This window comes from Cavia porcellus, unplaced genomic scaffold (genome assembly GCF_034190915.1).
Source record: "Cavia porcellus strain 051 isolate PalLab524CR breed Dunkin Hartley unplaced genomic scaffold, mCavPor4.1 scaffold_4, whole genome shotgun sequence".
Classification (NCBI taxonomy): domain Eukaryota; kingdom Metazoa; phylum Chordata; class Mammalia; order Rodentia; family Caviidae; genus Cavia; species Cavia porcellus.
Genome location: NW_026947487.1, coordinates 7,616,962 through 7,631,553, shown reverse-complemented (window position 1 = coordinate 7,631,553; position 14,592 = coordinate 7,616,962). Strand labels below are relative to the sequence as shown.

At 37.1% G+C, this 14,592-nt stretch overlaps 1 protein-coding gene across 1 annotated transcript in view; it reads left to right on the top strand.

The window, feature by feature from the left end:
• The window catches only part of LOC100729205 (solute carrier organic anion transporter family member 4C1-like), a 43,015-nt gene that overhangs the window by 24,791 nt on the left and 3,632 nt on the right, over positions 1-14,592 (top strand). The window contains exons 7-10 of the mRNA XM_063246762.1: positions 3,035-3,188; positions 4,191-4,375; positions 7,694-7,761; positions 9,825-9,962. Of these exons, the coding sequence (XP_063102832.1) occupies positions 3,035-3,188; positions 4,191-4,375; positions 7,694-7,761; positions 9,825-9,962 (545 nt within the window). The remainder of the gene's footprint in view (positions 1-3,034; positions 3,189-4,190; positions 4,376-7,693; positions 7,762-9,824; positions 9,963-14,592) is intronic.

Here is a 14,592-nt window from a genome sequence, read left to right as displayed (position 1 = left end):
CAGAAGGGCAGGGAAGTAATGGTATCTGTGTAAGGTACTGGAGGAATGGATCATGAAGACGCATCAAGACCTGGAACTTAGAGATAGTGTTTAATATGCATATACGTTTCTTAGTGGTGGAAAAGCATACCCACATTCACTTGAGTTTATGTGTGTGTATCTGTATGTATATTTATATCTGTGTGTTTATGTATGTGTATGTATATATTGTATATCTCTATATATGTTTATATACGTGTGTATATTGATAGCAACAAGGTTCATGTCACTAAGTAGTATAATATTTTACATTAATTTATGTGTTATATTTGGATATAACACTAAATTCACTTGAGATTGTCTAAGCACATTTGCAGAAACCTATTATTTATTAAAACTCCTTGTTTGTTCTTCTGCTTTGATAATCTCTAGTATTTTGGCATCATACTTTGATAATGATGATTGGTGTTTGTACTTAAGACCTCAAAATATGAAACAGCAGTAAGTTTATGCAATGACTTTTTTTGTATACAACTATAGGAAGAGTTTTATTGTTTATATGAGCTATTTGCTCCTTAAAAAAGCCATGTCTAGCAAGATTTTGCAATAATTTTAGGAAAATCTTTGCCTACTGCAGAGGCATAATTATGGGACAACAGTTTGAATTTCATTTTATTTTAGTTTTTTTGAGACAGCATGTCCCTATGCATTGCAGGCTGAAATTGAACTCATTCTGTAGCCTCGCCTGGCCTTGAACCTCTGGTGTTCCTCCTGTTCTGTCTCCCAAGTGCTGAGATTATAAACATGCTTCACCATGCCCTGCTAGTTGAGGTTTTATTAAGACATTAGTGTTTTAGTTTCACTATTTTTTGACAAGCATTTATGTCTATATACATATGTATTTTTTAAGTGTCAAAAGTTAAAATGTATAATTGCATAATTTGAGTGTAAATTATTACATTAAGATGAGACTCTAGCAATAGTTACCAACAGGCTATTGCTTTTATTTCTTTTTCCTTCAGAATTCCAAAGATTTATTTTTGGTTTTTCCTTCTTCCCTCTCCCTGTCTTCCTTTCCATCTCTTTTTTCCACCTCCCTTCCCTTTGTCTTCCTCTTTCTCCTCCTCCTCATCCTTCTCCTTTCTCCTCTCTGTCTCCCTGTCTCTATCTCTCTGTCTCTCTCGTGTTTGAATCCAGTTCTCAAGCATGGTTAGCCAAGACCTCTATGATGGATCTCATCTTTACTTTGTAAACTTTCCAGTGTGGCCTTAAACTTGTGATTTCCTGCCTCAGCTTCCTGAATAACTGAGATTACAGGAATTTACCACCATGCCTGCTTCTCTGTCAGCTCTGGCTCCTTGTTTCTTTTAGATGTATTTTAGCTAGCACCTGGTTGGAGTTTGCTATGCATTCAGTAAATCAGTAATGCCTGGGACCCCTGTGCTCTGCTCACCATTGTGTATTAGGCCAATTTTACCAAGTCTCATGGTTTCCACTGCATCTCTATGCAGACAGACACTAAGATTTCTAGCCCAGAATGGTGACAAGCTCCTATAATCTCAGCACTTTGGGAGGCTGGGGCAGGAAGATTGCAATCTGGAGCCCATCCTGGGCATCTCAGTGACTTAGTGAGAGAGAACCTATCTCAACATAAAAAGAGCTGAGCACGTAGCTCAGCGTGAAGGCCCAGGACTGTGCAGACCTCTAGCTTCAGGCCAGTCGCCAGACCCAAAACTCTTAACCTCGGTGTGCATCACCTCCTCTTCCCCACCTGACTTCCTTCTCTAGCTGCACTGTAGGAGTCGCCTTTAACTTGTCCAATCTTCAGAGAGAGGGCACTGATTAGGGATCCAGGTTTTTTTCCTCCAGTGTTTCCTGCAATCCTGCCTTGGGTTTAGCTTTCCTTCAGCTTGTCAGCACCTGCCCTCTGGGTGTCATCATTGGTCTCCTTCCTTCAAGCTGAAACTCTATACCACTTCTCAGATTATTTCTTTAAAATGAACATTTGAAAATAGAACTTTCCAGTTGGAAGATACTTCAGTGATTCCCTTTGCCAGTGGATCAGCGTTCATTGTTTTTAACAAGGTCTGGGGGTCCCTGATCGCTGTCCAGCAGTGTTTCTGCTCTGGCTCAGCGCTGTTCCTATTGCACCACAGGGCACCAGTCGGACCTCCACGTCGCTGCCAGGCTTTGCTGAGGTCTCCTTCTCCTCCCCCATGGCCACGCTGGTGCTCACCCTTGAGGCTCATCTCAGGCAGCAGTTTCTCAGTCTCTCGTCTCCGGACTCTGACTTGTGGTGTCCTCTCTTGGTGCTTCTAAATTGTGCTTTGTGGATATCGGTAACCAGGATTTGCACGTTTGTAATCTCATTATCTATATACAGCTCTTCACTGGACTGTGAAAATTTTGAAGGTGTACACTATCTTATTCAGTCTTCTCTGTTACCAGTGTAGAGCCTAGCTCTGGTTCAGTGTGTGTGGGTGAAAGAGTGAATGAATGAGGCTTGGGACAAGAACCTTTAATTAGAGTAATCCTTGCTTGGCATCATGAAGGACGTTGCTTCCGTTAAGAGGCAGAATGAAGCAACAGTGGGAAAATTATATTTGGTAAGGAAATAAAAGTAACTCAATCTCTCTAGGCCTTAGTTTTTTCATTGGTAAGCTGACTAGCAAGAATTCAACCTTTGAGACTTAATAGTTTTCCGGCTTTCAAGGGATATTTGGCTGCTGTGATTAATGTGAGAGCTACTGACCTCTGGCAGGTAGAGGTGGGAATGCTACTAGATACTCACTATCTGCAAACGCTGTGCCACTCAGAACTGTCTGGCATCAAAGGAGAACCTCCTTTCCTCACTTCCTCTGCTTTACATTATATTTCACTAGCAGACATCACTGTTATTTTGACGGCCTGTCCGCCATAAGAAATTAAGCTTATGCACAAAGGCAGATCTGTGACTTCCCGTATGTACCATGTGTAATGGTGTGATTAAATGAATGGCAAGATATTACACTGCTTCTGAACTGTCGTTCCTGGTGATGCCTTCTCTTATTTACAGGATAGGAGATCTTGGAAACTTGACAGCCCCTTGTAACACCAACTGTAACTGTTTGCGATCTTATTATTATCCACTTTGTGGAAGAGATGGGGTCCAATATTTTTCTCCCTGCTTTGCGGGTTGCTTAAACTACGTTTCAAACAGTAAACCAAAGGTAATGGGCCTGCTGCTTTACCCCTCATGAAGTCTTTGTGTATTTAGGATTGTCCCAATCCCTGTAGTGGAATTCTACACTGCCTATTTTTTTTTTTTTCTGTGCCCCTCTTCCATTATGTAACTCAGTAGGTAAAGTAATGTGCATTAGTAGGTAATGTGATAGATATTTTTAAAAGTACTTGATAGAAGCACTGTGGTTTAAAGACGTTAGTAGCTGTCTAAGAATCATATGACAATCCTTAGTCTATGAAATATGGGGTAAAGACATGGCATTTCTTTTCCCATTTGAGGATAAGTTGAAAGCTGTAAGAAAACATTTCTGCAGGAATGATTAACTGAAATAATCTATTAAATTACTAAAGAGTTCTTTCAAACCAATATGGATGCACATGTGCATGAATCTGGAATCTGCCCCTTACACTAGGAATTTGGCAGGTGTTAGAGCTTTGAACGGCAGCCAGTCCCTTTAGTTCAGGGTGGAGAGGTTCCTTTTGGTGCACACACTGTAGAAGCTTCAGTCCTTGTATGGTTGGTCAGCTTCGAGGCAGAGTGGTGTGGCAGAAGAGAGCTGCGTATGGCATGGTATTCGTGGGAACCACTGGTGGGCACCTCTGCTGTAGTAACTGGTAAGTGTCACTTTGAGGATAGTTTGCTTTCGGTTAAGTAATTCTGAGAAGTCACATAAATTACGGTTAGTGAAATTGGAACAGTGGCTGCCTTTCTTTTTCTTCTGGTAATGAAAAGGAAGAATGTTATCAGGAAAACATTATTTGAATAATTATGTTTGAAGGCAAGTTGAGAATGTGTGAGCTCATATAACTGTTAAGAGTCTCATCAACTTGTTTTGGAAGTCACAATGGTTACAAGTTGAAATAATGGCTATAAAAGTCTCAAATACAAATGATTAAACTGCATTCTTGAATTTTTTAAGGTTAATTACTGTTTCTCAGAGTTACTTCCTATAAACACGTTCACTATGTTTATGTCTCATATTTTTCAGAGGTATTACAACTGTTCCTGTATTGAAAAGAAAGCAGAAATAACATCTACAGAAAGTGTGAACTTCGAAGCAAAAGCAGGAAAATGTGAAACTCACTGCACAAATTTGCCTGTCTTCCTTGGCATGTTTTTTGTTACTGTGATCTACACCTTTATGGCTGGTACTCGTATAACTGTGTCCATACTGAGTTATGTATGTGTTGTGAAATTTTTATTCCCTAAGACAACATGTTGAGTGCAAAGAAAATTAACCCAGGGGTTCAGCTGGGGCTTATAGCGGCCATTGGTGAGCAGTCCAGCCCTTAAAATAACATGATTTCTCTATCATTAGGAAAGCTCCCTCATAGAACCCCAGATGTTTGAAATTTAATGAGATAGTCTGTGTGTGTGAAGGTGCCATAATAATAGTGCCTGTCTGGTGTGTGCTTGGAGCTAGTTTTTCTGATTATTTCATGCAACTTCAGTGGTGAGCTGGAGTTAGGTACACTGTAGTTGAGTTTCATGAAAATTAAATGTATTCCATGTAACCCAGACTCAAAATGGTGTGCATTCTACCCTAAATACTAAGAGCTTTGACAGTAAGTCATCCTAGAAATGAGGATAATCAAAAAGAAGCCGGCAGTCTAGCTGTTAGCCAGGGTTTTATATTTTCAGATGTTCTGCTTCTATACTGTTTTAAAAATATTTCCTGTGTGCCCATCTATAAACTCTGTGGTCTTTCTGTATCTTTCCTAAGGGCTTTTCCAAAACTTTTACTGTATTTTGTTTTCACTTCCTTTTCATATATTTGAAAATGAAAAGTTCTATGAATTCAACTCTGATACTATTAAATAATTAACATTAATTATATTATATGGAAATGGCAGCTATTTAGGGAAAATACTTTTAAAATTTTCATGTTTGAAAATTATATAAATCGCCTTTCAACTAGTTGACTCTCACAACTTTTGTGGGCTAGTACCCTGCCTCCTTGATCTTTGGTGATCATTCCTTAAAGAATGATTTTTGGATCAGAATGAGCTTCAGGAACTGTTTTATGTTGTTTCAAAGTTGTACCTTTATCTCGTAGGTAGGATTTCAATGTCAAAGTTAAGTAAGAGTTAGAATTATGTGGTTACAACTTAGGTTAATGGCAGTAGCTAAAAAGACACTATTTTTGGTATAAATACAAATATAACTGTTTTCAGATGGCAAATAAAATTTTTATTTTTTAAGGAAAATTTTGAAATAAATATGCAGTGTGACATGATTACCACAGTGAAGCTACTGTATATATCCATCACCTCACATAGTGTGTGTGTGTGTGTGTGTGTGTGTGTGTGTGTGTGTGTGATAAGAACATTTAAAATCGACTCTCCTGGCAGATTTCAACTATGTAATACAGTGTTACTAACCACAGTCACCAAGCTGTGTATTCCATCTCCAGGGCTTACCCTGCAATAACTGAAATGTTTACCCCTTGACATCAGCCCAGTTCTTTACCTTCGGCTCCTGGCAATCTCCATTCTACATTCAATTTCTATGAACTTGATTGCTTTAGTATCTGCTTATGACTAAGATTAAGTATTAGTATTTTGTCCTTGTCTGGTTTATTTCAGTTTGGCATGTAATCTAATATGTGTATCCATGTTGTCAAAAATGCCAAGGTTTCTTTTTCTTTTTGAAACTGACTAGTATTATGTACCACATTTCCTTTATTCATTTACTAATGGACACTTAATTTGATTCCATATTTTAGCAATTGTGAATAACACTGAAATTAACATGAGAGGGTATAAGTATTCTCCCCCATATTGAGTTTATTCTCTTAGATATGTACTCATGGTTGAGATGCCGGATAGCAGAATAATTCTATTTTTAATTTTTGAAGACTCTAGACTCCCTTCCATAATAGCCATACCAATTTACATTCTTTAAACAATTTTCAGTTGTTCCCTTTTCTCTATATCTTGCCAGTATGTGTGGTCTTTTGTCCTTTTTGTAATAGCCAGGTAGCAGGTGCGAGGTGATATTGATGGTTTTGACGTACCATTCCCCGATGAACAGTTTTGATTTTACATAAAAAATCATTGTGGAGACTAAAGTCAGGGAACTTTATGCTTATGCTTTTGGCAGACATTTTATAGATTCAACTCTTATGTGTAAAGTCTTTAGTCCATTTTGAGTTGATTTTGGTATATGTTATGAGAGAAGGGTCCAAATTTATTCTTTTGCATGTAATTATCCAGCATTTACTATTTCACTTACTGGTTTATTAAGGAAAGTCTTCTTTCTGTACTATGTATTCTTTTTTTTTTTTTATCAGTACCAGCGATCAAACTTATGGCTGTGCACTTGTATGCTGCTGACCTAAATCCCTAGCCCTAGTACTATGCATTCTTGATACCATTGTCAAAAATCAATCGCGTATAAATATGTAGGCCTATTTTTTATCTCTCTGTTCTGTTTTATATATACACGCATATATATATATATATATATATATATGCACCAGACCTATAGTCTTTTGATATCCATAGCTTTGTACTATATTTAAAAATATGTTAGTGTAATGCCTGCATCTTTGTTCTCCTTGCTCAAGATTCATTTAGCCATTTTAGGTCTTTTGTAGTTGTATATGAATTTTAGGATTGTGTTTTCTATGTCTGTGAAAGATATTATTGGCATTTTGACCTAGAAGGTATCAAATCTGTAGATTGCTTTGTGTAGTAGTGGAATTTTAACAGTGTTAGCTTTTCCAATGCAAGAAAATAATATGTCTTTCCATTTATTTGTGTTTTCAATTTTTTTATTAATTTTTTTAATTTCAAGTATTTCTCTTTTGTGAGTTAGATTTAATCCTAAGTATTTTATCTTTTGATGTTATCATAAATGATATTGTTTTCTTAGTTGCTTTTTTGATATTTTACACAGTGCATAGAAACACAACTTAATTTTTGTTAATTTGTATCCTGAGTATTTACTAACTAATTTTCTGGTGGAGTTTTTAGGGCTTTCTGTATGAAAGTTCATATCATCAGGAAATGAAGGCTATTATATTTCTTCCTTTCCAACGTAGATAGCTTTTATTTCTTTTTCTTACCAAATTACTTAGGATAGGAATTTGGGTACTATCTTGAATGGAACTTGTGAGTCTAGTCATCCTAAAGTAGCATGGTAACTTACACTAGCAGGGTGCTGGAGTGCATCAGCTCTGTATCTAATTTATTGACAGGTTTTATGAAAACCTTTTGGTCAGTTCTTGTCAATGAATGTCTTTTCTCCTTTATCTTTGTTAAAATTCACAGGGCTTGGTGACTCTGTTATTTGCAGGATTTTAGTTTTGATAGCATTTTTCTTCTCATATAAACCCAGGATGATTAAACTAATTTAAGGTTATATAAATAATTTTCTGTCTTTTATATGCTCAAAATTTAATTTGGCACCAAAATGCTAAACTGATAAAGATACGAAATTGCTCAATGAATGAATGTACAACTTTCTTGTCTCATTTTTGTATATTTCCAGATGTGTTGATCAGAGGCAGCGGTCTCTAGCATTGGGAACACAGTTCATGTTGCTTCGGTTACTGGGTTGGTATGCCAGTTTATATGATGCAATGTTAAGTGTTGGATATTTTGTTTCATTAATGTTATTGACTTAATTCAGATGTAGCATGTGTCAAGAAACAATTGAAGAGGAAGACTACAGAATTGTTATTGAAAAAACAACTTTTTCCCAAAGTTCAAGATGTAATAGTATTTTTATATAGCACATGAGAGTAAGATGCCTTTACTTTTCATCCACCTGATTTGTTACTGTTATTTCCAAACCTGTGATAAATGCAACATTAAAAATTATACCTCATTTGTTCGAAAGATAAAATATGGCCTCAAGCTTATACTTTCTGCTTTTAGCTCCATTTGTGATACTATTGTGTTGTATTAGAAATGAAAAATAAGGAGTTAAAACAGTTCAAAAGTAACTGTGGTGTAAAGACTATGACTAGATAAGGTTTGATGAAAGAAAGAATTTATACCAGAGAATCTTTTGTTGTTGCTGTTTTTGTACTGGGGATCAAACGCAGGACCTGGCACTTGCCAGGCAGGCACTTATGCTGCTGAGCCAACTCCTGCCCCATATTGGAGGCTTTTGCAAGGTTCTAGATGTAGGAAAAGTAGAAAGAAAGAAACATTAAAAAAATTAAGATCAGCTTTTAAAAGCAAAAACATATGTTAAAATATTAGGAATCACTTGGTCTGACTTTTTCATTTTTCAGATACATAAGTTAAGGAACTGTGAATGCAGCATTTTGTCTCTATTCTACCATTTAAAAGTGTAAAGAGGACTTAAGATAGTGATTTAAGTTACGACCATTTTTGTTGCTGTTGTGCAACTGGTAGGCCATGAAGCCTAGATCATTGTCTAGGCAATATTTCCTCAAATCATATGCTGCATCCGATATGTAATAAGCCCAAGTTCCTTAACTATAGTCATTCCTCTGTTTCCTGGGAAAGTTGATTCCAAGATCCCTGTGGACACCCAAATCCTTGATTCCTCAAGCCTTGGGTTAAAAGGGTGCAGTGTTTGAATGTGACCTAGGCCTGTCCTTCTCTTATGTACTTTAAACTTACATACCTTAATGCATCTCTAAATGCCTTATAGTATACAAAACAATGCAAATACCATGTAAATAGTTACTTTATAAGGAATAGTGACAGGAAAAATATAATAAATATGTCCAGTAGCAGCACAATCTTTAGGGAATGTTTTCAATCTGCAGTTGGCTAAATTTGCCAATGTAGAACCTCTAGAGAGGAAGGGTCCACCACCCTGCGTGGAGATTTATTGCTTTCCAGCCTGAAATAAATCAGACACATGAGCTTAAATCTCACATGATGTCTTGAATGTGAAACCCAAAATATAAATAAATAACCAGCAAAGAAAGAGATGGTTAATAGGGAACAGAGAGATGGATCTTTTACAAAAAGGAAGGAAGCCCAGAGATGGAAGGGGGTGAGAGGAGAAAAGCAGGGAATAAAAAAGAAACTATGTCATGTATGTGGATCAACTCCCTGGGATGAGTGTAATCATTATTTACTGCACAGGTATACTAATAAAAAGAACAACAAAAATTTAAAATTTAAAATAAATGATTCTGCTGGGTGTGTTAGCATGGAGTTATATTTGTATCCACACATAAATATACACTCATGCACACACATTCACATTATCTTGTATATACATGAGTTCACATTAGCTTATATCAATGTGCCTACCCACACATAGTTCATCAGACTTATTTGTATAAGAAGAATAACTTATTTTGATTTTTTTGAATCTGTAATAGCTAATTTCAAGGGCATATTCATAACACATTATAAAAGCAAGAAATTTAAAATATTTATTATACTCAATATTAACCCAATCTATGCTAGAGATTTTTATTAAAATCTTGTTTGAATTGATTAGAAATATAAAATTATCCATAACCATCTAAAATGGTTTTTTTTGTGCTTCTATCTCTTTGCTTGTACATGAATCAAATAATTTGCATGTTGGTAGACATACCTACTTTTTGTCAACATAAAGTTTAAAACCTGTGATTACAAATTGTAATCTGTACCTATTTGTATTTTGTCTATATTTCTTCTAGGTACCATACCTGGACCGATTATATTTGGTGCCACAATTGACAGCACATGTACTCTGTGGGATATTAATGAATGTGGAATTAAAGGAGCCTGCTGGGTTTATGGTAACATCAAGATGGCCCATATGCTGGTAGCCATAAGTAAGTGACCTCTTGATAACTGGAGTAAATGAGTGTTGAGTTAGAAAACCTTGCTGCTGGTTACTTAGATCCCAGTTGTGCTGGGAAGGCTTATTCTGTGCTGTTGGAGATCAGTTATCACAGCTGTTATGAGAGGCTTTGAATGAAGCCTGCAAGTCCTAATCTTAAAAAGAAGAGAATAAAAGACTAGCTTTAATTACATTGTATATCCTATGACTTGCTTTCAACTGTCACTCTCAGATTTGGGGAGGAAGTGTACTGAGAAGCTTAAGGAGAATTCTGAGAAATTCTGTAGACTGACTGTTATCCAGGTGTCTGGACTTTGTAAGACATAGAAGGGCTGCTGCAGGGAAGGTTCCTCTGGCTCTGGGAACTCGTTAGAGTTCAGAGCCCTAATGTTTTTCCTTCTTTACTTTTTGTGGCCTATAATATCTTGGTTAAATAATAGCTGAAAGTTAAAATTTAAGAAATAGAGCACCATGTCTTACTTGTAGTACTAAGATAAAATTTGAAATGTAGAATTTCAAAATGAACAGAAGAAATTAAAGTATTTAAAAATAGAGAAATATCGAATATGTATTCATATGATTTTCATTGCTCTCTGACACTTGTAAGTAGATGAGCTATTACTCTCACATGTGTTTACTCAATTACACAGTAATAGATACATTGACTAAAAAGATACATAAATTCCAAAAAAACTGAGTGTTAATGTTGAGTAAAATAGACAAAATTCATCTTTCCATTACTTTTGCATATTGTTTTTTTTTTTAATTTTTATTTAAGGAGAAAAGAAAAGAAAGAAAAAAAAACAGTGAAGGGGTACAAGTTATACAGGTTTACAGAATAAAAAAATGCGCAGTAGGAAATCACTAGTTAATGGATTACATATTGCCATCTTAGAAATAATTGTTCAAGTCACAAAATTAAAGCTTGTAGAGTGGACATTCCAACAATGATACTGCAAACAGTTCTGTTCAATGATCCAATAAAACTCTGTGATATCATTTTCTATCTTATACTTTTAAATATACATGCAGTTATATAGTTTAGAGCACTTTCTTTTCCTCTCTTTTGTACAGTGACTATTACACATTTTGGGTTTCATTGCTCCCACAGTTCTTGTTGCTTTTTTGGAAGAGAGTAAAACCAAATGTGACATAACAGAACAGAATCGGTCAAGTCAAAAGGGTGGACATAATAGATAATATAAAAAACATAATACAAGGTGATCAACAATGGTTACCATAATGCCATACATAATGGTTACCATAATACCATAATGCTATTTCTAATAGAATTGCCTATATCATTGGTTGTAATACAATTGAACAAAACCGTAAAGAATAAAACCGACAAAACCAAAACATTGGAGATATTGTAGGTCTTCAAAAGTAGATAAAAGTCAACGAGAATGGGCGTTATAATGAATCTCATTATCTTCTCAGCTGATGCCTAAACTTTCGAACCTGATACTATCCAGCAAAACAGAATATAGGAACCTCAGTCAAAAACAAGATGGTGAGAGTAATACAGGGCTTCAAATCGAGATAATAGAAAGTCAAAGTGGGTTACTATATTATATCCTGCTATATTTTTCCCTGTAATTAAATGGATAAAAATAAAAAAGTAAATAATGGAGTGGAGATTGAGAAAAAAAAAAAAAGAGGGCATAACAGCGAAACAGGGCAGATCAAAACATAACCATTTAAGCAGAATAGTGTTTCACCACCAGCTAATCCTGACCCAAAAATGGTTACCATATTGACTCCCTCCCTGAAGTCCTTGAGTACAACTTCATATACTGTAGCATTAAGTATATCAAAACAATGTAAATCCATTTAAGAGAATGACAGCATTATAGAGTATTTAGAATCGACTAACAGAAAATGAACAATGGTCTCTGTATAATCTCCTTGTCTTTAAAAGGTTTTTTCTTATACTATCGTACATAACAAAATCCAATAAGCTACAACCTGTTTAGACCATTGGAGACAGAAGAACAAAAGCTAGATGAGACTTCAAAACAAGATGGTACTAAATCAGCATTACCTATTAAGATGTCATTTTCTCCAAAAAAAGCTGTTCCTATCATCCAATCTTCTCTGTCTCATTTCTGTTGAGCTCTTTTTCTGTCAGTAGCTGTCAGTTTGTCTTCTTCGTTTTGTTCTCTGCTCTATTCGTTGTGGCCTCCCCGCCCCTATTTCTGGGTTCTTTGTATTTTTCTTTTTTTAGAATATCCTGCAATACTTTCTGTAGGGTTGAATTGGTGGTTGCAAATTCCCCCAGTTCCTCTTTATCTTGGAAGCACCTCGTTTTTCCATCAATTTCCAGGGACAGTTGTGCAGGATATTTCAATCTTGGCTGTAGATTATTATCTTTCAAAGCTTGAATTATTTCTCCCCATGCTCTTCGTGATTTGATGGTTTGTGAAGAGAAATCTGCTGTAATTTTGATGGGTCTTCCCTTGTAAGTGATCTGTTTCTTGTCTCTTACAGCTTTTAATATTCTGTTCTTGTATTGAATTTCTGGAATTTTTATTATTATATGTCTGGGTGTTTCTCTGTTAGGGTTGTAGGTAGCTGGGGTCCTGTATGCCTCATACATTTGAGTATCTTTACCTTTTGCTAAATTAGGAAAATTCTCCTGGATTATTTCTGTGAGTAGCTTTTGTAGTTCACTTGTTTGTGTCCCTACTTCTTCTTTTATGTTCTTAATCCTTAAGTTATGGCTCCTCTTATTATCTTCTTGTCTTTGTATTATTGCTGTGTGTTTCTTTGTTATTTTTAAGAAGTTTTTCATTTCATTCTCCCATGTTTCAAGTCTGCCCTCCAATTCAGATAGTCTGTCCTTAGTTTCTTTCAAGCTGTTATGCCAGTCTTGGGTAGACTTCTTGATTTCTTGATAGTCCCTTTGCACCTGCTTCACATACTCCATGCTTTCTCTGTTTTCTCCATCAAGCAATTCTCCCCTCTTTTTCTGTTCTTCCACTCCACCATCTGCTTTTTCCTGGGTGGTGCTTAGCATTTCTCTAACTATTCTGCATACTTCTAGCTTCAGGTCATTGATAACTTCATTCCTGAATTGGTCTATGAGGCTCTCTAAATGGCACTTAATGTATATTGGTACAGTGTCCACTATTGCCTGATTCTCAGGATTGGGGGTCGAGGAGCCTTTTTTGTTGCTTCCCTTCCCCATATTTTCTGTTCCTTATGAAATGTAATCTTACACAGGAGGCCCGGCTTCCCTGCCTGTCAGCTACAGCTTGATCGAATTGCGCTGGCTAGTTGTTCCAGCCCCAGGGAGTTGCGGAGGAGGCAGCCTACGCGGAAGTCGGTCGCTCCTCCGGGCCACCGTCAGGCTCTGGGATCTGGGCTAGGCCAGCCTAGGGGGTCCGCGAGCAGCATCCCTCCGGCCAGGCACCTTTCACCAATCCCGACCGAGAGGGAACCTTGCGGCTGCAGTTGCCGCCGCGCCCTGCTCTTACAGGACTGCCCGCGCCCAGAAAATCCTCCGCTGGAGTCAGACTGCGGTAGGGAGTCAGTTCCTCGCTCACCTCGCCTCCAGTCAGCCTTCCTTCCTGTCCGTCGCGTTTCCGACTCCGTTCCCAGAGCTCGGCGGTCGCGTCTCCCCTTGCTGAGCCGCTGTGGAGGTAGCCGGCCGCCGCGCGGTGGGAAATCCAAACCGCGGTTTCCAATGGCGCGGAGTCGAGCCTCCACACCGAGATTTTTCTGTTCCTATTTTAGCGCCAGGACTGTATTCCAAGTTGGATTCTCTCAGCCCAGTTTGTTCCTGAGTCAGCAGAGCATATCTCTACTGGTTCGCATCTCCTTAGTCCGCATCATTCCTGGCCTCTGAGCCGAGCCTTTAGAGAGCGTTCAGTAGTTGCTGTTGTCTGTCCGCCATGTTCTCCAGAGTCCTGATTCCACTTTTGCATATTGTTAAAAGACATTTTTCTCTTTCTTGTTTTTTTTCCTGGTGTTGCTGGGGATCAAACCCAGGGTGTTATGCACGCTCTGCAGGGGCTGTGCTGCTGAGCTGCAAGCCTAACCCTAGAAAGCCTTTTTATTCGGCCCATTCATATGTAGTCTATTTAACTGTTTTTTCCCCTACTTTTTAGCTGAGAGATATGTATAATGATGTGTTCTTTCTCTTGCTAGTAAATATGGAAATTTTTCCCAAAGACACATAACTTTACATTTTCAAAACCCACAAAAATTGTAAAAATTCTAATCTATAGAATCGTCCTACAAATCTGTGAATGCTTAAAGCAATAAGCATTCTTGTTTTTTGGATGCACATTTTTAAATACTATATTGATGATTGACAAATAAATTAGTAGCTGTATAAATTACACTGTGAGATCATGTTTAACTTATTCAGCTGACGCTTATAAACTCAGCTAGCACTTATTCAGCCTAGTACTGGGGCCGAAACTAGTTTCACTTCATGTAGTCAAGCTCAAAACCACCTACAGTATGAGTTATTTGACAAAGGAGCTGTTTGAAAAGAAATCATAGCCTGTGAAGGAAATCTGAACATTTTGTTTTTTGGGCTCATCGGTTAGAGAAAATTATTATTATTATTATTATTTTTTGTCTTTTTCATTTTTATCGGTACCGGGGATCGA